Source organism: Bombus pascuorum, chromosome 8, assembly GCF_905332965.1.
Source record: "Bombus pascuorum chromosome 8, iyBomPasc1.1, whole genome shotgun sequence".
Taxonomy (NCBI): Eukaryota; Metazoa; Arthropoda; class Insecta; order Hymenoptera; family Apidae; genus Bombus; species Bombus pascuorum.
In genome coordinates this window covers 16,813,797-16,841,085 of record NC_083495.1, presented here as the reverse complement: position 1 = coordinate 16,841,085, position 27,289 = coordinate 16,813,797, and the positions used below count along the sequence as shown (strand labels likewise).

General features: G+C 38.8%; 3 protein-coding genes across 4 annotated transcripts in view; 1 reads left to right on the top strand and 2 right to left on the bottom strand.

Moving 5' to 3' along the window:
- Nucleotides 1–19,429, bottom strand: part of LOC132909575 (small ribosomal subunit protein uS10m) — a 262,722-nt gene extending 243,293 nt beyond the window's left edge. Inside the window, exon 1 of the mRNA XM_060964494.1 lies at nt 19,420–19,429. The gene's annotated coding sequence lies outside the window, so the exon portion shown is untranslated. The remainder of the gene's footprint in view (nt 1–19,419) is intronic.
- Nucleotides 661–19,825, top strand: LOC132909514 (protein bark beetle). The gene is made up of 27 exons (XM_060964381.1): nt 661–2,275; nt 6,584–6,753; nt 6,857–7,050; nt 7,130–7,304; nt 7,581–7,750; nt 7,841–8,079; nt 8,162–8,411; nt 8,496–8,881; nt 9,077–9,729; nt 9,816–10,272; nt 10,421–10,811; nt 10,892–11,319; nt 11,398–11,643; nt 11,706–12,646; nt 12,733–13,196; nt 13,288–13,484; nt 13,577–13,975; nt 14,056–14,333; nt 14,406–14,659; nt 14,750–14,961; nt 15,047–15,171; nt 15,239–15,469; nt 15,549–15,674; nt 15,748–16,006; nt 16,093–16,294; nt 17,318–17,565; nt 17,647–19,825. Exons 1-27 carry the CDS (start codon nt 1,958–1,960, stop codon nt 18,436–18,438), a joined length of 8,805 nt encoding a protein of 2,934 aa, XP_060820364.1. The 5' UTR covers nt 661–1,957; the 3' UTR covers nt 18,439–19,825.
- Nucleotides 19,826–22,195: 2,370 nt separating this feature from the next.
- Nucleotides 22,196–27,289, bottom strand: part of LOC132909532 (RNA-binding protein fusilli) — a 28,048-nt gene continuing 22,954 nt past the window's right edge. Inside the window, exons 11-12 of one of the 2 annotated variants that reach the window (XM_060964414.1) lie at nt 25,183–25,385; nt 22,196–25,077 (exon numbers count right to left, since the gene is read on the bottom strand). In XM_060964414.1, coding sequence (XP_060820397.1) covers nt 24,895–25,077; nt 25,183–25,385 — 386 coding nt within the window. In that variant the 3' untranslated portion in view covers nt 22,196–24,894. Of the gene's footprint in view, nt 25,078–25,182; nt 25,386–26,208; nt 27,197–27,289 lie in introns of those variants that run through there. The other variant, XM_060964415.1, reaches the window with a different exon arrangement.

Sequence of the window (27,289 nt, the reverse complement as noted above, 5' to 3'; positions counted from 1 at the left end):
GCTTCACGTTTCAAACGATCGATATTTTGTACATGAAACTTTGAATGAAAGAATTTAAAAAGATCTAAGTATAATATTTCGTAGCTGGTAGAATAAAACGTATGATGCAGATATTAACAATATTATCGATCAAAATGTATTTGCACATCGATGTGTATTTATGTACCTAAGTTAGTAAATTAATACGTGGTTATATCGTACTCTGCTTTTCTCCTTAGATAAATTATATATGTTAACATAGCCAAGCTTTATACGATTAAAATTCATACAGAATAATTCATATAACTTGGACAATATATTATGTAGATATCAAGAACATTATCATTCAAACTAATATGTATATATTATATTATGTATATTATATTTATATATTTGAGTTAATGAAATAATATACGTATATATATTATATTTTCTTCGCGTTTCCTCTCAAACGAGTAACTTTATACAATTCGAAATTCATACAAAATAAGGCAATATAACAGATACAACGAATCCAAGTGTATCTTAAAGTCACGAAACGCCATAGACAAAGACAGGTTCTCCCGACTCACCTGTTTCACAACCTGCGTGACGTATTATACCGCACCGTGTCACGTGACAAGCTTTACCTTCCAACATTCATAGGTGGTAGTAGTAATAATACTATAGTGGTTTATGGTAAGTATGGTAGTGGGCAGTGGGCTTAGGGAACGACGCGAGGTAAGGCGCGATTACTGGAAAGACAGCAGGAATATAACGAGTCGAGAGCCAGTCAAACCGCGCCCAACGTGACGCCAGGTGATCATCTTGTAGCAACGAAACTCCTTCCTGCGACATACATACGTTTCGTTATACGTATACCTTATAGATCACGGAAAACCCTACGATACCATCGAACGATCGTTTTTTCGAGCGTAACGAAATTCGAACGTACATCGTGTAGCAGTCTATTAAGAAATACATGGTGTAAAGTGTGACTTAAAGTAATATACCAAGATTTAGTGGTGAAAAGATTTTCTCATCGTATTGGTCGGATGCACGAGAATGAACGACATCTTTCTGATCGTGGTTGGCGAAGAGTTTGACGAAGGGAGAGTAACGGCAGCGATGGAAACGAGTCGCCACAGTCGAGCTCCGATCTCTCGCGCGTGAAGGAGCACGCCGAGAGAGGAAAGGTTAACGCTCGAATTTAAAATACAGTGCACTTTTCTGCGTTTGCGTACTGGTTCCGGCATTGGAGTGCTCGATTTCGATCGTGATTTACGGATCTCGGCTGACCACGTCCGTTGAAACTCCGTAATTTCAACGAACTTGATTAAAATACATTTCCACGAAATTAAATCAATTCTGGCAGTGAATACTAAAGATAATTTGTAATATCGAAGTATACAATGAGTAAGAAGATTCCAAATACCCGAAGAACGTGATCGATTGTAGTGACAATTGGAAATCTATCACACATAATGTAATATACATAGTAATACCTTGTCGTGGCTCTTTACGAACGCCGAGAATGACATATTGATAGTAATCAGCGGCGGCATCGGCGTAATGACTACGGTCAGCGAAAGTATAGTAGAATTTGATTACGCGTTACATGGATCGAATCATCGTGTGACGCATCCTAGTATCGCGATAAATAACGAAGATCTATAAAACGGAATCTGCGCCAAACATAGAAAATTCCTGTATTCTTTGGGAATAGCGTATCGTTCTATCGATAAATGTATGTATATGGTTATCTCTTTTTAAAAACCGGCGCATGTTTATTTATCGAAATGCGGCAACAAGTGTCATCAAGGTGTAACGAAGTTTCTAAACGAAACAGCGAAGAATATAAAAGTTCAGGAACTGCTGTCGTTCGTAAAATTAGCGATAGTGACTGTTACAAAGTGAAATTATAAGTAAAGTATCGTTTAAGAGAAATTCAAATTTTAATTAAAAAGAAAGACTGCTGAAAGTGCATAGGCGAAAGAAAATGCGTATTCTGTGTTTGCTACTGACATTTCTGACTGTTTACGGACAGTCGGACGAAGGCTACGATCAATCTTCTATTTATTATACCGAGCCAACTTTCATCAACGCGAGTAATAGCAATGCCAATGGTGGTTTGTCGGAGTTGCACGGTGGTCATATTGTCCGAGGCCAGAGATTATTGGAAAGATCGAAGAGCCCTTATCTGGTGCGCGAAGATTTGTTCGTGGAACGCGAGGGCGAGCTAGTGATAGAACCGGGGGTAGAGATCCGGTTTGGTCCCATGATCGGAATCACGGTTCGTGGTATCATAACTGCAAAGGTAATACTTAAAAAAACGGTACAATACCAAGTTTATCCCTGCTACGTTCGTTCGGCCATTTTCGTCCCAATTATATTTTTCTAGCGTTAAAAAATATTTCCGCGCGTACTTTGGACAAAATATGAAAAAATTTCCTATTGGTACGCATCGTTATTCGTTTCGTTCTTATTGAAATGCAAATTTTGTTGAGATACGAATAAAATATTTTAGAAAATGTAAGCGAGAATAATAAAAATACTTGCGGATATTGCCTGAGACATATTCGATCGTAGGATAAACATCGATGTTTGCGGATTAACAATTTTCATATAAAAGTTACCGACAGAACAGAATAAATTTCTGCGAAAAAAGAAAAGGAGAGAAACGTTATAAGGTAACTTAAACGAATAAATTGCAGAGATTACAAAGGAAAAAAAAAAAAGAAAATGAATTAATTAGAGATAGGAACGCGAACCATCGTTATAAACGTTCATATAGACATGAACAAACTAACGTTGAATGAACGTGAGTCATCTAGACATACGATTGTGCACGTGTTATTGGTGTCGTTACGAACATGCCAGAAGTGACGGATGGCAATAATTCAAATTCCCAGAAAATTTTACGACTATACTTCCAGTTAGATTTCGCCATAACACGCAAGAAGGCCCGTCTTTACGGGAACTTATTCTTGTAATCGGTACCCTGTTTCTCTCTCTCTTAATAATAATTTTTCTTCGTGATCGTAACATTGTCTGACTAAACCAAGATAAATGTAAACTTACTCGGAATCGATATTATGGAATTGATAAGCGATAAGAAGCTACAGCTACGTTTTTCATACATCGGCCTATATACCGATGATTCGGATTCACAAAAGACGTATACCACGTAAACGCTTGTTATTAATTTTTACGCATCTCTTTTATCAAATAATCGACAAATAATATCTTTGTCTATCGATTTTTTAAAAAACAAAACATAGAATTATATTTTTTACTTTCATAAATTAAAGCGATATAAACTTTGCTAAAAAGATTTTTGTCTTTTTCAGACTTTGATCTTCGTCGCGAATTGTAACACTTGTAGACAAATTGTAAGAATTAATTTGTTACTCTTAACGGTTTAACGGAAAGTATCGTTGATCCATCGCGAAGCCTTCTATCGTAAACTACTACGATTGCTATGATTATGGAATCAAAGGAGGAATCAACAGAGAGAACTATATAGAAAGGAAAAATAGAGAAAAATTGCAGATATAACGGACCTGTAACGGAAATGAAACAACGCGTAAAAATATAGAGATCCCTAAACGAAGAATTTATTACGTCCGATAGATTGGCAATCGGTAATACGAGACACGTCGATTTTTCTTTTAAGAATCGTATTGTACGCCTTCGTATAAGGAAATATTATCCCCGAGGAATAGGTTCCCGTGGTAATTCTATACGTATACGTTTTAAATCTGTCTTTCCGGTACAATTAGAATCCGCTTGACTCTCGAATACCCCTTAAGATCGTTTCGCCTCTTGTTACGCGCTACTTAGCTCCGGTTCGTTCGAACGTTGCTTCTTTCGACTCCTTTCCGGAAGAGCAACGGTCGTCGGTAGAAGGTTTCACGATTTACAAATAACGAGGAATAATTAACGGTGTAACTGTTCGTCGTTCCGCGAGACAAACTTGAAAGTAAAGTTAAAACTTGCGAAACCGAACAGATAGCAGAAGAGGAGCACGATATTAAATCACAGTCGGACATATCCAAATTTCTTCTCCATATTCTTTCGAATAATCCCATCTTTCGTTCATTTCAGCTTTAAATTTATTTTATCTCTTATACTTTCAAATTATCGTACAATGCGATAGCGTGTTTAGAAATTGCAAAATAAAATCTAGGAACTTTGAAAGGAAAATTGAAAGAAAATGACGAATCTTGTAATTATTTCTTTTTTTTAGATATACCGGGCATAGTTTAATGTTAGTTTAAGCAAAGTTTAAAGAAACTTGGAAGACAGTTTCTCTTAAAATATAAAAAATCTGCTTGATTGCTACTAACCAGAGTAATATCGGAGGGCAAAAGTACGAAAACTGCGGGAAAGCTAGTTTTCGGTGAAAGAAAAAAGCACGGAAAAGGGAATTGAGACGAGGGGATAGAATGTCTCTGTCAAAGGACTCTGAATGACCGGAAATTCCAGAAACACGCGAGCTGAGCTGATTGTTAGTTTATTCGCATCACGTAGCGGCAACGCACAGATCGAGCTCGTTGTGACCACTCGTTGGGTATATGTGTACACGAGCTGTTGCACAGAATGGGTATTATTGATATTCCGGTAGTTCGAGAACGAATACTTTCCCGTTGGAAGAGACTCGTTTCCAATCTGATTAGGTATCTTATCTTCTTTTCGAATTTTTTGTCTTTTTCGAGAGATAAGCATCTAGATAGGGTTTCTAGGATAGTTTGGGTAGACGCTGAAATTCTGCGGACGTCCCGTATTGTAAATTACTTCTATAAGATAAATATTTAGTACCTATACGGATTTACTCCCAGACTGCGAATTTTCATGTGAATTCATATTTTCGCAAAAAAAAAAAAAAAAAAAAAGAAAGAAATACGATTAAAATAGACAGAAATTTAGGTTTACCTATTGAGCGTTATAAAGATCACTACGTTTTGGATATTTTGTGTCCACGATGGCTCGATGCAAGGACTACCAATGATTTGCATTTAAAGATATGTTGAAAAGTTCATGTTCAAATAATTTCCGATACGGAAATTATTCAAATTTCAAATTTCTTTCCTAATGCGAAAAAGCAGGAGTACAGCTTGCGCTACTTGTGTTTTATATTGATAAATAAAATTTGAAATTGTATTTTTTTTATATAGAGTATACAATTGTTTACAAACTCGACACCGGGTTTAATTCATCTTTACAAAAATATTACGTGCATTCTATGGATTTTTGTATCTTTCAACTGTCTGAAATCAAGATTTTGTTCCATATTTCTGTCTTATCTTTCCCAAGGATTCGTCTGCTGCCCGCCTCTAGCTGATTTTCCACGTTGGTCCTTTATCTTTTTCCACATTATTCCAGGTGTATTTATTTAAGACAGTTAATTTGCTACCTCGTCCGTAGAACTCTATCGCCTCTAAAATCTGTTACCTAAACACGGTCACGCGAAACACCGTTGGGATATAAGGAAAAACTTCGTACTTTAAACTAAATTCTATATTTAATGATAAAGAAATATTATTTGAAATTAAATTCTATATTTTTTCGTGCACGAAGGATTACACCGAAAGTGGAAAAGTTTCTCGCCATTTCTAATTATAGCGTAGACTCGCGTGACGAACATCCGATAGGCGTTTAAAGGCTGGAAGGTGGAGTTGTTCACCGGCGATGTAGAAACGAGGCTCTGTAACCGGGGTTAAGAGAAAACGAGTGGAAGTAATCCATTTACACCGGATTTCTGATCGTGGCGCTTCCGCGAGGGCAGTCGGCAAAAGCTGTTGCGAGGAAGAGGTAGTTAATAGGTCGATCAAAGAACGAGACACGGAATGGCGAGCACACAATGTGAAAAAAAACACGGACGAGCGAATCAACTCTGTAGGCTGTGCCGCCTCCACCACGCGATGCGTCTTAGGTCACGGATCAAACAGCGGTTCTTGGCCTGAACTGTTAACCTACGACCTCGCTAATCCTCTTACGTTCCAACTCGGACGAGACCTTCCCTTCACCTTGTGCGCGTGCACGAACCATTCTCGACTAACTCGTAACTTCGTGATTAATTTCTCAGAGAATGGACATTTATTCGTAGCCTACGATCTACAACCATAGCGAAGGTTACGAGGCTTCTCTCTGTCTCTGACAGAATTTTCGCCCGTTTCTTATCCCAATACTCATTGCAATGGAGAATTTGAAAAGTTTCGCCAGTCGATGATCCAATAAATAAAATTACCATCGAATGTTAAGTACCGCGTAGCATAGCGAACGTGATGTATCACCGAGTATCAGCGAATTCTAAGAAACGCATTTATAAAAGTTCGAACGAAGAACGATAGCTACTTGGAGGAGTCCGCGAATCCCTATTACACGAACCGTAATGGTAGCAAGGACTAGAAGGGAGTAAACGATGTTCTACCGTACCCGATATCGAATATCTAACGTAGAATACTAAGCGTTGCATCGAACATCAAATATCATGTAGCCAAAGTTGTAGCGAATTCCAAATTTACAGTACTCGATATCGAGTCTTAAATACCGTGCCGATATGTAGTGTAAATATCAATTCGATCGATACTTATTTATAGTTCATGTATGATTTGTGATCAAGGGTGAACCAGAAGCTCCAATTTTATTAACCGGAGTAGAAGCGAATAATCAAGTTCATCCTATCGAACCGCCGCCTTCGATACGACTGGTCGATGGACCAACTCCGTACGAAGGTAGATTAGAACTGTTACATCGTGGTGACTGGAGAGCTGTCTGCACAAATTCGCGAAAGTAAGTAAACTCAATTTGCGTGAACGTAATTCGAGCAAAGATCTAGCATTTATATATCTTTGCCTTCTTGGCACGTTAATCAAATTAATACGGTAATGCGTAGCTGGACAAGGGCTGATCTGGAAACAGCATGCAGGCAGCTTGGTTTCCAAGGTGGAAGATGGTGGTCGTGGATGGATAGACAATGGCCAGCGAAGCCACGATTGCTTTACGAACAACCAGGTTGCAGAGGCACCGAGTCCTCTTTAACAAGCTGCGAGAAATGGTCCGAAAGGCAGCTCGGTGGCGGTGTTTGTGGTACGGTTTTAACCGAACCTATAAACCTTGACGTAGTTGTAGCGTCCGTGAAAGATCACCAACACCGTACGATTTTCAGATTATCATCCGGATCTTGGAATATCGTGTTTACCGCGCCACGATGGAGCCACGAAAGCGATTAAACATTGGAGAGGCATTCGTTTCGAAGAAGCGTTGTACGATCGACCACTGATCCAAGAAAATACGCTTTACGTACGGAGATCGAAGTCGATTTTACGGAACGTTGTGATCGAGTAAGCATTTCATAGTTTGGTTAAAATAGCTAGTTTTCGAAACTCGAAATTTGGAAAACAAATTCAGATGAATTTTGGCTTTTGAATTATAGCAAATTATATAGCCTTAAAATTGGACGATGTTAGGAAAGAGAGATTGGTGATCGTACCGCGAATTATGAAAATCTGTTGGATCGATCACGATTTCTCTAAAATTAAATATCGAAGACGAGCGTTACGTCTACCGACGATCGAAGCTAATGAACAGCTTTTAGTAACATTGTTTCTGTTTAAAAGGCATGCAGGAACAGGTCGGGAATATAATGTTACGGCAGCGATCGACGTCGAGGGTGTTCCACCGCAAATGGATTCGATTTCGGTTATTCATGCTGCCTTTACCGGCATTAATGTCACTACGCCGGATGGCCCTGTCGTAATCAACAATAGTACCATTCAAAACAACAGAGGTAACTTTATTCCTAGTCTCATCCGATAGAACTATTCGAATTCCACTTTGTCGTTAATTTTTATATTACTAATTAACGATTAATTCGCAGGATATGGAATTTACGTGAATAGTTCATCGGGAATGGCGCGTATCAATGATTGTAGTATATTGGATAACGGAGCCGATGGAATCAAATACGTTCATTTCGACGAACGACCCGATGACAAGTTAGACCGTACAGAGGTGTTCGATTTGTGTACATTTCCAACTACGGCCAGTCAAACATTTCCTGTTATAATATCTATGGAACAGAGCAAATACGCGCCCAACATAAAACGTTGCCCACAAGTAAATGAATTTATAAATTATCATACAGATAGTCATAGGAGATACGAAGAGAGCGTCATCTCTGGTGTAACGTTAATTTTAGCACATCTTTACGAGACCAGGACACGTGTTGACTATGCACTTTCTGCAAATGAAGACAGACAGAAACGACAGTGCTATGATAGAAGTATACGATGGTATAGGCGAGGCGGAAAAATTGCTAGCCAGGGTGAGAGTAAAAAATGGCACGTTACCTCAGAGTGTGGCTACGACTCGACAAAATTTGTATGTAAAATTCGTCGCCGAACCACGTACGAATACTATCGTTTTCGTGCGATTGTCTTCTGGTTATAGTAAGCTCGCAAATAATTTAAATCTCATCTTAACTATTTCTATTGTTTCTACCTCTAATTTCTATATCTCCAATTTTATTCCAGAAAAGACGTACGATCTAAACGTGACTGGAAGTATCATAGCCGGTAACAATGGAAGAGGAATCGCGGTAGAGAAACTACGATCGGCCTTGCACGTTCACGAAACCTCTGTATCCAGCAATAAATATTTAGCCGGCGTGCACGTGTTGGGCGGCGCTGCGGATGTGAATATTACGAGCAGTCGCGTGTCTTTTAATACGGGAGACGGCGTGAACATCACCCTTACCGGAGGAAATCGCAACGTGTCTCGGACAAGTATTTCCTCTAATCAGGGCTACGGTTTTGCAGTATGGTTGAATGACAGTTCCACTACCGAATACGTCTACTTTAATCAGACTACTGTAGTTGAATACTCGCAGATATTTCGCAACAAAGATATCGGCATCCTGGTGAGTATATTCTAAGAAAAATGAATTAGCAGAAATAGATTTTTATCGCGCGTTGGAGCGAATGCTCAAATTAAGAAGCTCCTCTTATAATTTGAAGAATAGCAATTCCGTTGATACGGATGGCTGCATGAACCTATAAAAAAGACAAATTCGATTAAAAAAAGAAATCACGATTAACTTTCGTATTATTTATAGGTTGGTAATGCAACCGGCAATTCGTACGTGAACGTGACGGGTAATTGGTTCAATAGTAGTTCCGAGACTGCGGTGCAAATAGGATCTAGTTGGAGACACGACGAAGGATTATTAAAACTTCAAATTGGCCACAATTCTTTCATACAGAATACAAAATTTGGTATCAAATTGAGTCCTGCTCTCAATTTAAAAGCAACGATAGAATACAATTACTTCAGAGAGCAGTCTAGCGGTTGTATACTAATCAAAAATCCTCTCTACGAGGAATTTAACATCTTGCCCGCGGACATCGTTGTCAGACACAACGAATTTTACAATAACCGTGGCGCCTTTGTAGTCAGCATCGGTCTTTCACCCTATAGCGATGTACAGAGATTATTGTTCACTAGAAATTTTTTGCGTGACAATCGCGTCCGAGAACTGTTCGACGGTAGGAATACCGTGAGATCCAGATTAATTCCGCGTTCTAGAGTCGCGGCTGTAGTCGTTGTTTCATCGAGCAACGTCGAGGTTTTCCGTAATATTTTACATAATCCCGAATCACGATACGAAATTGGCTCTCACCTAGAAGATCAGAGTAAGATTATAAATTGTACTTATAATTGGCTTGGATTTGCCGAAGAGAATAAGATATTCGAAAGATTATTCCATAGGTTTGTACCGTTTAATTTTACCTTTGTTTTATAAACTTTATGATAGACCAATTTTATAAACTTTTTAATGTACCGTTCCATTTTAGAAAAGACAGATACAATCTCGCCAAGATCGAATACTTGCCGTACTTGTTGCATAGCAGCAATCCAGGGGCCAACACAATCATCTCGAATCCGACATTCGTTCCACGATTCGTTACACCCGGTACAAACTTGGTCGGTGGTGAAGTGGATGGTCGCGAATTTTTAAACTCTGGAGAATACATCGTTGAGAGGGATATCAACGTGCGACCAGGTGGAAAATTGATTCTGCATCCTGGGGTCACTTTGCGTTTCCCACCAGCTGTGGGAATGATGGTTGCCGGAACGTTAGACGCTCGTGGGATAAGGCCAAGCGATATCCTGTTCACTTTGAAAGAAGAACTTCTTATGGATTCGGACAACGAGACTCTTACGAGCCAAGCATTCGGTGGACTAAATGAAGTGGAGTCCGTACCTGTGAGGCTTCTTGGAGGAAAGACGAATCTCGAAGGAAGATTACAGGTAAAATTATTTACCATCACTGACAAAACACTGAATCAAATGGAATTATAGTCCATAGGAAATTGAAGTAAAATTATAAAATCAAGAAAAAAGAAAAGAATCGTACAACTTTGAATCGCACTATGGAGTTCTTACGTATGTTTAACAGGTAAAAGTAGGAGAAAAATGGGGAACAGTATGCAATTACGGTTGGACAATCCGAGACGCGGCTCTAGTATGTCACCAATTGGGTCTCACTTTAGATCCAGATAATTGGCTGCTGGAACGTTCGCAAATTCCAAACGCTGGTATCAACGAGGACATTATTTTAAGTAACGTTAGATGTACCGTGGACGATAACGATATATCGAAGTGTAAAGCAGAGACAGAGCAGAACTTTGAGAATTCTTGCACTCACGAGAACGACGTTGGTGTTAGATGTTCAGAAGCTGCGTGGGCGGGTCTTCGATTGGGACCGTTAGCCCTGAGAAGCGACCTTCAATTTGTAACGATAGAAAAAGCAGGACTGCTTGACTACACAACAAATTCCTTCAAGCCAGGTACGTCTTATATAACCGTTTAAAAAGTTTTTAAAAATTTTTATAAAATACGATTATAAATGACGATTAAATTCGCACAGCTCTTCAAATCGATTTTGCAAGACATTCGTTGGACAGTGTTAGAATAATTGACAATCTACAAGACGGTCTAGGAATTTTATACTCGGACATATACTCGGTGGATGCTGTAAACACCGTGAAGAACAGCGATTTCTCGCAAAACGGGGGCAGTGGGATCAGTTTCAAACAATTGGGAATGGAAATCGTCAATTCTCGGATCGAGAACAACAAAGTCGCGGGGATAAGGCACAATCCTGCCCTTTCTGCGGTTCAACAAAGAGAATTCGCCGGGTGGTTCCTACGTATGCCAGATTTAATTGATTCGTCGTATAATCCAGTAGTCGTACCGTATAACGCGAGAGACATTGAATTGTCCAACGAAGAAACTAAGTATATGATAACTGTCAAAGTTACCGGTGATCCTATTCGACAACGTATTGCCATTAAAGTAAGTGCATCGAAAGAATTCACATCTCTTTCTGTTTTTGCAAAGAAATAATTAAACAATACTTCTCTGATTCTACAGTGCACTCCAGGATACGTTATCGGTATTCAACTTTTAAATCCCATCGAAAATCGTAGTACGGAACAGATCGTTCTACATGATTCGCAATATGTCGATCCTAGTCGGCAAAGTTGGAACTTGAAACGCGATTTGGCAATATTTCCTGTAACATCGACCTCTTATGCTGTGATTTTAGAATACGATAGCGGCACCAACGCACTTGGAGGGGCTGTTGTCGTACTCACGGCTCTTCAAGCTCCGATACAGGTACGGGAATCGGAGTATTCAAACGTTTATAGTATCGAAGATATATAAAATATTATTTACAGGATGTACGAAACAAAATCGTAAGAGGCCCCATCCCAAAGTTGTTAGTAACCAAGTCCAAAATCAAGAACAATAAGAAAGGTATACTCGCGTCATTTTACAATCGGTATCTGGATGAAATTGGCGATCACTTTCTTCGAAAGGCAAACGAAACTATACGATTGGTCGCTTGTGAGATTTCTCACAACCAGGAGCAAGCTATTTACGTGCATTCGCCTTACTGGAACATTTACCAGACGAATATGTCTGAAATTGCGATTCACATTAACGACAGCTTGATCACGGACAATGGTAAAGGAATATACCAATTCAGCCGCGATGCAAGACATTCGAATAATCTTTTCCATTGGATAATGCAAGACAGTACGATCGAAAGAAACAGAAAGGGCGGCTTTGAGGTGATATTGCCTGATGTGTGGCAGTATAACGAGAATTTCACGCACACTTTATACTTCGATAACAATACCTGGCGAAACAACGAGCAGTTTGGCTTTGTAATCGATGGGCACTATGCCACCTTGAACATGTCCAATAATAGATTCGAGGGAAATCAATGTAAAACTGGTTTGATTTCCATTCAAGGAATGGAGAAAAAAATGCAGATTAACAACAATTATATCGAGAGCAATACTGGAGGCTATATGGTAGAATTCAAGGCAGACAGCCAATCGGAAATTTTGGGAAACGTAGACGCGCGTTTTTATAACAACGAAGTCAAGCGAAATACCTATGATCCAGCTAGTATGGGACCACGTCGTACGGACGATAGTCCTAGTTACGTTGTTGGGTTTCATGGTATACAGAAAGTGCAAATAAATAGAAATTTATTTGGCGATAATTCTTTGGATTATGAATTATTGGCTGGCATTAGAACAGCTAAAATTAACAACGAAGTTGACGTATCGGAGAATTGGTGGGGAACTGATAACGATACTAAAATCAGGTATTAATTTATCTATATAACGAACATTAATCTATAATTAATTTATTCGTCTCATCGTATCTCGTATAAATATTTGTTATTCACAGACAAAGCATTTTCGATTTTGACGATTGGAATGATCACGCGGTTGCCAACTACCGACCTTTCTTAACCAGCGATTCCTTTGATTCTTCGGTGTCTGCATCCTGGCAGATTGGAAAAGAAATAGATCTGGATAATTTAGGTGGACGCATAGTAGAAAATCTGTCCATACATTCTAGAGACAAGCCTTACGTTGTAAAATCTGACATCACGATCATGCCAGAAGCCACGTTGCACGTTTATCCGGATGTTGTTATGGAATTTGCACCCAACGTTGGGATTCTTGTTCTTGGTACGTTGAAAGCTGTAGGTGCACCTGATCATGAGATAATAATGAAACCGATGAAACGCGAAGACGTCAGTGACTCTACGAACGCAAAGTTAAGAAAAAGTGGAAATATAATTTCCCTGTCGGATGAAACTATCCGTCTTTGTAAAGATGGACGATGTTCGTCCTTGTACAACGAAGGTAAAACTTTTTTAAACAAATATAGCGATATAATAAATATATATTCGTGTTTTTATTCGAGCTAGGATATTCATTTATTATATTCGTGTAGGATTCTTGGAATTCTTCAATAGAACAACCTTACAGTGGATACCCTTGTGCGACACTAGATTCACCGAAAGAAACGCACAAGTAGCTTGTCGACAGTTGGGCCACGACTCGCTTAACGTCTATGTATCCTACGATCGTAGATACGAACTTCATCCTGGTTCTTTAATACGCGTTTGGTCTTGGCCTGAACCATTGCAGGTAAATAAAAGTACACCGTTTAAAGCAATTCGACGATGGTTCTCCGTTTTCTATATACACATATACCAGATATTTTAATGGTAATATTGCAGTGTACCGGAAAAGAAGTGAAATTGGAAGATTGTCAAATTAGACTAAACGGCCAATTATACGGGCACCGGCACGAATGCCCATGGGACAGTCAGTTCGTCTTCATAAATTGTGGGAAACGTAATTTGGACGATTCGCATGACTATTGGGGCGGAATACGGATTGCCAACAGCGAATTCGAGCGTCATTTGTACGAGCATCGTATTCACGATGTCGTGACTCACGAAACAGTAAGACGCGTCGAGTCGGTGTTAAGATACATTAAGATCATCGGTGCTGGTATTTTGCATTTTGAGAAATCAGCTGCTCTGCAAACGATTATGAAATCTCCGACGATAACGCACGTTAACATAACTCGTAGCGCTTATCACGGCATTAACGTGATATCGCCGACCCATACAGTTCGTATCGAATAACGTTGTTCCTTTGTTATCGACTAGGTCTTTTTATTATTTTATTAATACGTTTGTTAATCTCGTAGGTCGAATTATTATTCAACGTTATCGATAACGTGCTTGGAAATGGTGTGAATTTACTGTCAATAACGGGCGAAGGTCGCGAGGCGGATGAAAGTTCGTTTACTCCGATTAAAGATCTCAGTATTCCTTATCATTTGTTCAGCATGATCGATATTTGCGATACCACTAAAGAAATTACACTGGAGGAACGAGTTATAGTTTATTACAAATACGACAATCATCCCGTAAATTGTGTTAAGATCTTTCGCAGTGCTTACAGGGCAAAACCTTTTGGATTTAGGTATCCATTTTTCCTAATAGAATATCCTTCTTCCTTCTTTAATTGTATCAAATTTAATTTACATCGTTTTAGGCTTTTGCAATTTAACTTGTTTAATTCTACTGGAAAGCCGGGCCGAACCGATAGCATTACTTTATACGACGGAGACATTTATAATATCACTGCCAAAAGTATCGGCCACTTGGAAGCTAATAGTCTCGATGAAAAGAAATTATTCAGAACTCAGGGACCAAGCCTTAGTATAAGATTATTCGCCAATGGTGCAAGCAACGTACATGGATTTATCGCAGAAGTAGTTACTCTACCAATCTCTGCTATTGGATTCAGTAAGGAAAATTATTATGTAACTTGAATATGGAATATCGATGTCATACTCGATACATTCTATAAATACATTTTTTTTTTTCATTATTCAGATCGTGATGTGCAACATAACATTTCCTATTCTGTGATAACTAACTGCCGTGAAGGAGCGATTAAGTATGCTAGTGCTGGCGAAGTGAACGCTATAATGACCCTTGAACGTAATCAATTCACAAATAATTGCGAGAAACTGTATGGTAATTTTTCAACCTGCAAGTCAGCTGTATGGTTGGATGTGCAAAATACTCAATCTTTGTACTTTAGAGTAAGCATCACGATATTTGTTAAAGTATCTTTTAATTAGTTAAAATGTGCGCGTCTTTTTAAATATATTATGTTCGATGTCATAGAATAATGTTGTTCGACAAAACCAAGGTGGTCTTTCGATTCGAGCCGATTCCAGAGGCTCTGCGACTTCGTTGGAAGGATGGATTCATAATAATCTTTTTGCAGAAAATTTCAACAAACCTGCTCTGTATGTAAGAAGGAACAACATCTCCAATGACGCTAGTGAACAGAAAGGTTATTCAAATATTTTTCAGATACGTGGAGGGTCGACAAAGCAGTCCCTATCAAGAAGTTATTATATTCAGAAACTATTTTACAAAGAACAATGCTCTCTATGATAATAACATTGTCCTAAAACAAGTAGTCAGCAATATGACTCTGAATTATTTGCATGCCAATCTTGGTGCGCATCTCTTGGAAATCTCTGGATTCGAAGGAGTTCGTTTACCTATCTATCAAAGCACATCTCACAATGGTTTCTATAAGTAAGCGCCTCTTCTTCGACATCCGATATTTCAAACAACAAAAAATTTCATTCGTAAATTCTATGAAAAATTATTTCAGAAATTACGCAGTGGACCGTGATGGCCGTAGCACGATAGTCGCGGGAACCCCTGGCCAACGATATGTGGATAACGTTTTCTTTAATCCGGACAACGATTACGAAATGCTTACGACGAATAGATCACAGTATGCACAATACTATATATTGTTTTATAATTGGATGCATAGAGCGTTAATCGTATAATTTTTAATTATACAGACAGTTAGAAACGTGGAGGTCCCATATAGATGCACGACACAATTGGTGGGGATATAACGAAACCCTAGCCGTTGCTGGTAGAATCAGAGACAGGGGAGATTCTCCAGAACTGTTACAAGTTGACTATCAACCTTTCCATATGAGCAATCAGTCGGTCTTAAATGGCAAATGTCCACCAGCATGGGACTTGGTGGGCGATACATGCTATATATACATTGGTGCTCCCATGGATTTCTTTAGCGCCCGAGAATTCTGTAGAGTGAGTCATCGATCACTGGAACTCTTAGTATGTCTGATTACCTGATTTATACACTCGTTTAATGAAATTTCTTCCAATGCCGTTAGTCTGTGAACGCGTCCATGCCATTCGTTATGGGCAATTATCTGGAACTTTGGCAATTTCTGCGAAAACAACAAGTTGGATACGATTATTCTGATCGTGCCTGGGTACAACAATTAGATCGTGTGGATAAGTGCACCACTTTCATATATCAGACCATCGAAGTCGACTACTGTGCTCAGCCAAGTCCTTTCATTTGTGAAATTGGTAAGTTTTCCTATACATATAATTTTAGGAAAATGTCAAGATATATATGTCGGAGAAGCGTTGTAGTTAGGATTAGGGCCAGGGGCGTGAAACGAATCTTCACCAGAACTATCCAATTGTCGTTATACAATCGAGATGCTATTTATTCGCATGGAGTAGACAGGTAACCACGGCGATTAAACACTAATGGTAACGAATCCGCGGTCAACGGGATAATGACTACACTTTACTCAAGTTTCGTATCTGGGTCTCGGATAAAACGTAAAGTATCCGCTGATCGTATAAAGCGTCGTCTTCTCGCTAATGAGACGGCACGAGAGAGAATGAACGGTCCGTCGCGGTGATGCAGCAGAGGAAAACTATGATGGGTTGTGTCTAAGGGCACGAGATCACCGGATTCGTTGCGGAAAGCCTTCTCTCGGAAAGTAAGGGAAATGGACGTTGCTGTTCGTTGGTTAATTTCTATGTTGGTGGCTAGAAAAAGATGCTAGCCGTCCTCGAGAGAAAATTGCTAGCGGGAAGCGTCGTAGGTGAGGAAAGCAAATCTTCCATATTTTCCCGTATTAGGTGATAGATTTACAGACTGTTAGGACAAGGACCGTTTGTTAATCTGAAGGACCTTGGTTAACTAAGTCCTAAGATTTACGGCGGGTCCTCGATTAGCTGAAAATCTAAAATAATGCATCGACATCTGGCAACCATCTTGCCCGAAGAATAGGGTCTATGTGTGACGAGCCACGGGACAGAGACCGTTGGAATGTTTACTGTTAGGTGTCGGTACAACTGTTTTTTTTAAGGGGGTCTATGCAATTTTATACCTCTGTTAAGGTAAAACGTTCATCCCGTGACCGTGGCTACGTTTGGCGACTAGTTGTCGTCTCGAGCCCAAACCCATTATCGCAGCTCTCGAACTAATACAATCGGATTATTTAATGTTAAATCGTTGCGAGTTTTCCTAAGAATTCCAAGGAGGAGGCCCCTTTCATCTCCGACATATGTATCTTTCTTTTTTTTAAATTCCAGATCCTAAAGTAAATATCGATCCGCTATCTTGGAGAAAAGACATAGTTGCGGTGGCTGTGTTAGGAGCAGCTGGCGTAGCCCTAGCGTTATTAACAGCTGCTATCGCACTCTGGGTATCCAAGTCAAAAAGAAGGAACCTCGAAAGGCTAGAAAGACGTAACTCGATCAGACAATCTTTGCATTCTTTGCGATCAGTCGGCTCCACCTCTGGTTTCACCGAACTTGCATACAGACGCAAACCTATTGCGGTAAACATTCTTCTGTTTCAAGCAACTCCTCTACTTCTCTGTCATATCGCACAATTATCATTATGCAAATATTCATTTCAGACAAAACACTCTACAGATACTTTGAATTCCAAGTCGCTAGATTATAGAAGGATGTTAAACGGTGGTAGTATAGACTCGATGGACAAATCTCAGTTAAACTCATCCATGGAAGACAATCAAAGCTACGATGTGTACGAAGCGCATAATCCGAGATATTCGCCGAGCACTAGCGATTTTAAAGGAGCTGTTCAAAAGTACGGCGCTCCACAAAGCGGAGATAATCCGGTGTTTGATTTGACATATCGCAACGAAGGTTTTAGAAATCATTCCACGTTTGCTTCGAGAACCACCAACGACTGGCCCATTGAATCCATCACAGAAACCACCGCCGACGAAACTCCAGTCGTCGATGCTACCAACGAGAGTTCTTACCTTCATAATACCTCTACCCTTCCATTAAATTCGAGTCTTGCCTTGACCGACTCTATTAGCGAATTGAAACGCGATATCGACGGATCAGCATCGTACAGTACAATGGATTACGATTCAAAACGCAGTTACGATAACGCAACGTTCACACCGAGTCAGACATCGGAGCCTGTACCGGAGTACGCTCCAAACTTTGATCCTCCAATTCCGCCTCATCCTTATCATTATCACGAAGACAGGCCTCGAAGCGAAGCATTGTTAGAAACTAATTTGGATACGGGAGAAGAAAAGCCTTTACGTTCGAAGAGCGAAGCCTTGCTAGAGACCAATTTGGACGTGTTTTTGGCGAACGAGCCGACAGAATTAACGCAACTCTCAGCCGGGGCGCGAAGCAAAAGTCAACCCTTGGAAACGGCGATGTAAATCGTTAATGGGAAACGAAATTGCTTCGTTCGTTGAATTACGTAGGTATTGTAAATTTTAAAAAGAGATACTGCCAGGAACGTATCCACTGGTAGAGTATAATTTTTATTACACGAAGAAAGGACTTCTAGGTGGAAATCGATTATTATTATTATTCAGCCCACCGAATTTAATACTTAAGCTAGTTGAACTCAAGAAGAAAGACACGACAGAACGTTGTCATTTTTTCGAAGAAAAATATTTTACGTCTGCTATCTTCTTGTAGCTGAGATCTCAGTATTCGGGTGGCTCTTAATTTAATAGATGTTAACGGATGAATAAGAAGGAGCTTGTTTTACATTTTATACAAGATGCACTTGCGCACAATCCCAAGTTGTACCTAATTACGTAGTACGTAGTATATTCACTGATGTATCGACTAAAACGAAACTTTTTATTACACATCGTGTACAGAGAGCGAACGATACAACGATACGAGCGATAGTTCGCGATTGGGATAATTTAAAGAGTCATGTACACGCACGCGAAGCGCACATGTAAAATAGTTTCTGTAATACTTCTCTTTAGACATTGCCGAGAACAATCGACTAACCAAGATTATACTAAGATTGGGAAACGCGACGTAAAAATGAAAAGTATGAAAACACGTCACAAATGCGTGGTATTACACTGCCAAACACGTTGAAGAGAGTATACTTTATTATATTAGCACGATGAGGGGAACTCACGTGCCGACGTTGTGATAGATAACTCGTCCGAGTATAAATTGCGTTTTAGTCTCGTTGATGTACCGATGGCTCTTATCGCATAAGCGAGTTATACATTAAGGAATACTACATCTATACATATATACATTTTTAATCAACACGAGAATGATTTAATAGATATAGTTTTCCTTATAGTGTAGGTGATCTCACCAAACGCCTTCGCAAGAATTTTATTAAGCAACAGATTATCCGTCCGTACGCGTAGGATCATTACGCCCGTGCCTTATTTGGCATATACGTATAATATATAAATACAACAGGCATCGCACAAAAGATGTCTTTCATTGAATCGACTTAAGACACTCCGTTATTCGTATTTTTTTATATCGTTAATTGTAAGAGAATCATAGAGATTTTACGTATAAGTTTTATCGGTGAATAGTAGCTCAACAAAGAAACGTGTACTATGTAACTTTATTCTTCCAAAGAAGAAAGATTAAGACGTTATTTAAGGAAGCAAACAAGAATATAAGCGTCGATTTACGTGCAAAATATTTTTGACGCATATTTTCAGGAAATAATAGTATGCTCGTTTAAATTATAAAATATTTGTAATTTAATAATTTGTATATCGAAGATTGGTCACGACAGTACTAATAAACAAGATGCATTCGATTAAATGTTTTTATTATCACATTATAGGAAAAATCGAAACAAAAAGAATGGATTTTACTTTTTTTTTATATACGTTATAATTAAATAGATATCTTGGACTGTGTATACAATATATTACACGATATAATGAAAGGATTGACGAATAAATTATGGAAGACTATTTTAAAACAATTATTGAATATATTAATATTAATATCGTTAATAACATTATTAAATATCGGGATCAGATTACTATTCGTCGTAGCCGTTTTTTTTTTTCTTTAGACTGCAGAAACGATCGATCGGCGACGGAAGTTCGCCTGTGTTTACAGCAGACGAAAGCTTTTCGTGTATATATATATATATATATATCTTTTTTAACTTTTTTTCCTTAAAAAGCTCTTTGTGCGGTCAAGAAGTGGTTCACATAAATATAAACGGCTTTACTTGCTCAGCGTCTTCTAGACGCGATTCTTTTTTCATTTAAATATGCTGAATCTTATTATAAGATAGGCATACAAACGTACACCCTTGGACAAAAAGATAGCACATGTGTGCTATCATTAATTTCTCATAGATAGAGTCCGAATTTCCCAAGTTTGACGAATGGCATATAAACAGTACCTTGTAGTAATAAGGTATATGAGCTTGAAACTGTATCTTCGCTATTCCTCTTGTATTTATCAACAATGATTGTGAAATCCGGTCGGCGAAATGATAGCACACTTTCAAAAGTTGTAGTGTTTATTATCTACTAAATTGTACAAAAATAAAAAACCTTTTAAAATTTAATAATGTGTGGATCCTCCCTTATTCTCCACCACCTCCAGCATTCGTTTCGGCAAAGAACGATATAGTTTTCTAATATAATCCAGCGATATATTTCTCCATTCCTCTTCAAGGCACTTTTTTAACTGATTAATACTTTCAAATTGCCTATTTTCTCTATAAACGGCATTGCTTAATTTACTCCAACAGTTTTCGATTATGTTTAAATCGGGGGAGCATGCAGGCCAGTCCAAAACTGCAATATTTTCTGTTGAAAAATATTCTTTCACAACCTTAGCGGTGTGAACTGCAGCATTATCTTGCTGAAAAATAAAATCTTGTCTCGCAATATGTGTTGCGTACTTTGCAATTTGATTTTGTATCAAATTACGATAGGTTATAGCATTCATCTTGCTGCGAATTGATATTAAATCAGTCTTTCCGTTATACCCAATACCTGCCCAAAGCATAATGCTACCTCCACCCATTTGACGCCGTATTTGTGACAATTTTTTTTTTCTTACATCATGATAGTAAAAATTGAATCCATCTGGGCCATCTAAATTAAATCTTTTTTTATCTGTAAATATAACTTTCCTCCACTTCTTGTTCCACCGTATATGTTCTTTTGCAAAATATAATCGATGCTCCTTGTGAATCTGCTTTAGAGCTGGTCTTCGTTTTAATTTCATCCGCTTTATGTGCGCGGATTGTTGTAGTACACGTCTGACATTCCGAGGATTAGTTTTTACGCCAACTTTTTCTGCAATTTCACGTGACGTGAGAAGCGAATTTGACGCGGCACGTAAAATTGCACGTTTTTCACGAGTACTAATCGCGGAAGGTCTCCCACTGCTTTTTTTTGTTCCATAATTATTTACATCTTTCAGTAAATTATAAATGACTTTCCGACTTCTACTGAGAACTTTTGCAATTTTAGAAATAGTAAAGTTTTCTTTCTTTAATTTCAAAACTGTTTGAATCTCTTCACTATTTAGCTGTTTTCCACGTCCCATTGTTTGAATCGAAATTTGTAAGGTTTCTAATGAAATTCTTCTACTTTTCACTACGTCTACACCACTCAGAATACACAGAAATACTAAGGAATGGAAACAAAATGCTTGGTGTGCTATCATTTCGCCGACCGGATTTCACAATCATTGTTGATAAATACAAGAGGAATAGCGAAGATACAGTTTCAAGCTCATATACCTTATTACTACAAGGTACTGTTTATATGCCATTCGTCAAACTTGGGAAATTCGGACTCTATCTATGAGAAATTAATGATAGCACACATGTGCTATCTTTTTGTCCAAGGGTGTATGTATATACAATTTTCTATTATACTAACATGATAGTAGAGTCACGCCGAGATCGAATAGCTAAAAATTTCCGTCTACGGAATGATTCCATTAAATTTGCATGAATTATTTAAATATTTTGTTCTAGTCTGTTTTTCAGATCGGGTGAGCATAATTCGAGATAAAATTTTCTTTTTTAAATCTAACACGAGAAATCGGCTTGGAAATCGGAAGAACATCTTTCGGTAGGAACTATCCATATACGACGTACGATCAGGAACTACGTTAATTGATCAAGTAAAATAACCAGCGATCTGTGTAGAAAATAAACTAAAGCAAAATCATTAAATAATTCGTTGCGAATTTGAAAAATATCGATGTACATAGTTCGAAATAATTAATTTAATACCAATTAAAATGATGGTACTTTACCTGATATTTCACTAAGAAATGGGGAACTAGCTTTTTTGGTCCCTATAACACATGTCACAACAAGAAACAAAGAAGAAGGGAAAAATTATTGCACCAATATCATGTGACATAGCACGTTACGGTAACGAGAAAGAGAATCAACAATGCGGTTTGTTCATGGTGCTCGTTAATCCGGAGCACTGCTTTTTTTTATCTCTTACAGTTTAACTTAATTCCTAAAACACTTATTCTTATGAGCCGGCGATATTAACTCGGAGCACTAGTATTTTCGAATCACCTCGTCATTTTTCATTGCACTTTTCATCGCGACCAAATGAATCGCTGAACGAAATACAACACATCGCGTACCACTAATAGCTCTGTTAATAGTTTTAGCGCGTCCGTACGATCAGACAACTTCAGGTACCTTTGAATCGAGAGTTTCGATGGTGGCGATGTTGGTTAAAGATCTCGATATTATTGATCAATCCATATATAACCTGTTCTCTCGTCTTCGATCTTGCGTTCTTTCGATTTTTACAACTCGCACGGATACAAAAATATATACTCGATTGAAAGAAAGATATTCGTGTTATATATGTTGGTATTTCTTTTTTCTTTAAGTCAGAATGTACGGTGAAGTTTTTGGCAACTACAACTACACGTCGATTATCGATTATTATCGAAGCTCATTTCAAACTTAGATGTAGTGTAATATTTATGAAAAATATGTATATCTATATATTCGTATATAATGTATATATATTATATAATTCGTAAGATATTTTACGACTTTTTATGATGCTTAACCTTTAACGATAAAATGACCCTGGCTTTTCGAACGTCACTCTTTATATCTAAAATTGCACCTTTATACACGAGCGCTGTTTGCAGGAACAAGAACAGAGAGGAGCATTTGCAAAGTTGCAGAGGCGTGTTCTCGACTCAATTTTTATCCAAAGAACGTATAATTCATCCCTCTCTCATGCGTAATTATAAGAGCCAATAACTTTTGCACTATCGATTCTAATAAGATTTTAATTACTTCTCAAGGCTTACTTCTTTTTATGCAGAAAATTATTCGAAAGATTCGCTATAAAAAAGAAGCTAATACATCGCAACGAGGAAGGGGCGAAAAAAATGTTGAAACGCGTCACTTTACCGGGGAAAAATAGCGTTTCAAAATTATACGAACTAATTACGTGATTGAGCGATCAATAAAAATCTCAGGTATCGGCATTCTCGACCTGGTTTACCAATGTTAAATAACTCAACATATGTATTATATAGCAGTCACTGTAGAAGAACCGTAATTACACGTATATACTTTGCTACAAACAGATACGATCGATTGCAAGCGCAAACCGATGGTAAAAATTGGCTCGAGGTGGTGACAACATCCTTAAAGGAAGACGTTCGCGAAATGTTTGCGGCATTCGTGGCGCGATCCGATGACAAAGTATCGTAAGATCGTCGTTATCACGCGAATCGTAGTCTCCTACAGCGATTCAGGCAAACCGATGAGCCGGAAGCTAACACGAACCGACACTTTGGAGTCGAATAACTTACTCGATAATAATAAAACTTGACAACTTTACGGCGAACCAACGACAACAACGTATCTCGTTCGGATAAATTCGCGATAGGGTATATATTATATATAAATTTCATATTTAAAAACTTTATATTAAATTAAGTAAAACTCTAAAAATAAAAGCGCTATATCACGCCGGTGATTTTACTTCTCCTTTTTTGTTTTATTTCGCTATATTAACCAGAGTAGATTATCGTAGTTAACACGTTCGATCGTAATACTATAGCCGGATACTCGGAACCACGATGTTGCGAGCCAATCTTCGTACGAATTAAATGCTAACGCGTCATGCGTTAAATTCATTGCTCGAATTCCGAATATCAGCCATACGGTTGCGCTCATTGATTCCCAGCGAGCCTACTCGAAATGATCGAAACGTGAATTATCTTAGAACGCCACGGTATATTAGTGACACGACCAGACGATGCTAGCTGATCGCGGTTCGTCGCTCCCGGGAATGTTTATCTAGCATCCTGATGCTTAATCACAGAGCGGCGAATAGAATAAAACGAGAGAGAAAAAAAAAACAGACGTGAAGATGGGGTGATAGAACAGAAGCCCAGGGAAAACACGGGGGAATGAGGAGAACGAGGAGAAAATGTGCCGTGCGCGTCCTGTTCCAGAGGAACTGAAACAAACGACGAGAAAGAAACGACGTCACTGCGTTATGCTACGACGACTTGCATCTGTCTCTAGACTAGAAAGGAACGTGCCACACTGCGACACGTTAGATTTACGGGGTGGGAGATGGGGGGAGCTTCTTTCGAAGATAAGAAAAAGATGCGAATCCAGTCACGTTGAATACCTTTCGAGACTTCGTACCGCGAATTTCCTCGAAGCTGTTTTAAGACAAGGATTCTTCTTATGTACGACAATTACGTACAGGTGTTGTACGACGATACGTTGCCTTCTTTTACAAGCAGCAAATAAACGTAACCGTTCAGTTTCTGTCGTGCGAGGCTAAAAGATTCACTCGATTCCGCTGAGAATCACACGAATCTTGATCGGACAATCATCATCACACCATGAATACTTCGATGAATGGATTGCATTCTGCTTGGGGAGGTGCTGGAACAGGTACACGCTTTTCCAGATCCATTCGAGGGAGGAAAGCGTCGATACGTGTCGCTTCTGCGGTTGGTGTGGTCGCAGCAGGCACAGTTGCTCCCGGTGCTAATTGCAGACATTCCGCTGGAGTTAACTGGAAATGCAATTGTTGTAATCGTTGTAATTATGTAAAACGAACGATTAACAGCGTTCGAATATCGAAGAAGCTTTCTCTCTTAAAATTGTTGAGAACACTTACCAGAGCTGCTTGTTGAGGAATCGCTGCGATCCCACCGACATTCGCCGGGTTATAATAATTGGTTGGACTGACAGGCGGTGAAGGATAGGGCCAATAGAAAATTGGAGGCGGATAAGGTGCCGCAAACTGTGGTGGCCCACGCGGTAGCATTGCAGCAGCAGGTGGAAATATCGCGACTGGCGGCGGTGGCAACATCGTGCCTCCTATATCGAAAACAAACGGAAGACAATCAACGTTGGATCAAGTTTATCCGACGAACAACGTTATGACAATTGCACCACCGTTCAAAAGTTGGATTAATTGCCGATTAATTGCGTATTAATTAATTGCCGATAACACGTAAACAGGAAATCACATTTTTGAACGGTGCTATGAAAATGAGATTTACATCAACGATCTGAAAATTCCTCTGCTTGCGTGAAAGAGAAACTTTGAGATCCTAGAAAACGTAACTACGTAAGAAAAAAGAAAGTTAAAAGAACCCTCTTATGTAATCGCTTTGTTTCGGACTACTTCATTCGGTTAATTAACAATACGAGCCTGAAATATTACGGCCGCAAGCACGTACAATACTTTGATCGCGACAACTTGCTTCGTGGATTAATCAGTGAATAAATTTCCCGATAAAAAATTTAAAAAATGAGAAAATTCGATGTAACACCCATAGATTCTATGTATATACAAACGTAAGAAGAGTGCCCAACTATTAACCACACCGCGATCTGTGGTCGATGACATCGTGCAGAATATCCGAATATACCGATTATTTGCTTCGCTAATTTTATGATTCCAAGCTTGTAGTCTTTCATATCTGCTTTTCTATTCACGCGTCCCCGCAACCTGCACGATTTCACGATTAATTTGACGATTTTCTACGGTCCGTGCGAAACTTTTCCTATAAGGAAAATTATTTCTCATTTGATTTTCATTTGATTCTCTTCCGTAAAGGATTCTTTACTTCGTGTATTCGCTCGGAACGTACAAAAGCACATCATCCAAAGGAATAATGATTTGGACTTGGCCTACCTGGAAGCACAGAAGTTAGTATTTGTAGATCCCGCTACCAAACAGCAATCGACACTGCACCATTGTAACACGATATATACGTATGTTTTATATATATGTAGCACCAACTTGCGATTTCGCCCCTCTGCCAAATCACCAAAATTCACTCTCCCTTTCTCATTCTCTCTCTCTCTCTCTCTCTCTTCCTTCCTTCCTTCCTCTCTCCCTCTCTTCCCCGATAGAGTAGAAGCCTTTTTGCGTGCGACCCTCGTTTCAGATAACAAAATATTGTTCCAATTCGATTTTATTTAACGTTTCTCAACTTTTCTCGTCTCTCAAGCTTTCTTTAACATTCGATCGATCGAATCTGTATTTTTTTTTTTTTTTTTTTTTTTTAGATCTGTGTGGATTCGTATCGCATCGAGGCATTTGCAGAAAAAAGAAAGAAAAAAGAATTCGGGGAATTGAGGAATATAGAAGGAATATATAAGGAATATAGAGCAAGGAAGTTGCTCGCTCTGAACAAAAGTCAAGGAAAATCGGAATGGATCACGTTAAAATTAGATAAAACGGAAGGAGAACGAACGAAATTTGGAAACTCGAAGAGAATCTGAATACGCGTGTCTAACCAAAAATGAGCAAGTCTTAAGTTAGACTATAATGTTAGATCTAATCACAGGCTCGTTCAATGCGATGTTAAAGGTCGACATGGAAATACTTATCGCCCTTCGAAGGTCGTGACTCTCGTTCTTTGAAAATGGGGAATAGAGGATGTATCGACCCGGCGATCAGGGGAGATAAAACGCGAAGAAAAAAGGCGAGAGGAAGTGGGAGAAACGGTAACAGAGCAATAAAGGAAGAGAGGAAGAACCTGTACGTGAACCAATGGAAATAAAAAAAGAATTAAAAGGAGAGAGGGGGGAGAAAGAGAGAGAGAAAGAGAGAGAGAGAGAGGAGGAAAAATTACGACACAGAAATCTCCAACTTGATCTGTAGACACCAAAGATACCTGCGAGCCCAGTGAAAAAAAATGTATAGAACGTAACAGGATAATGGTGGTCGTAATTTTCACAGATTACCACAAGAAGATTTCAAAATACCA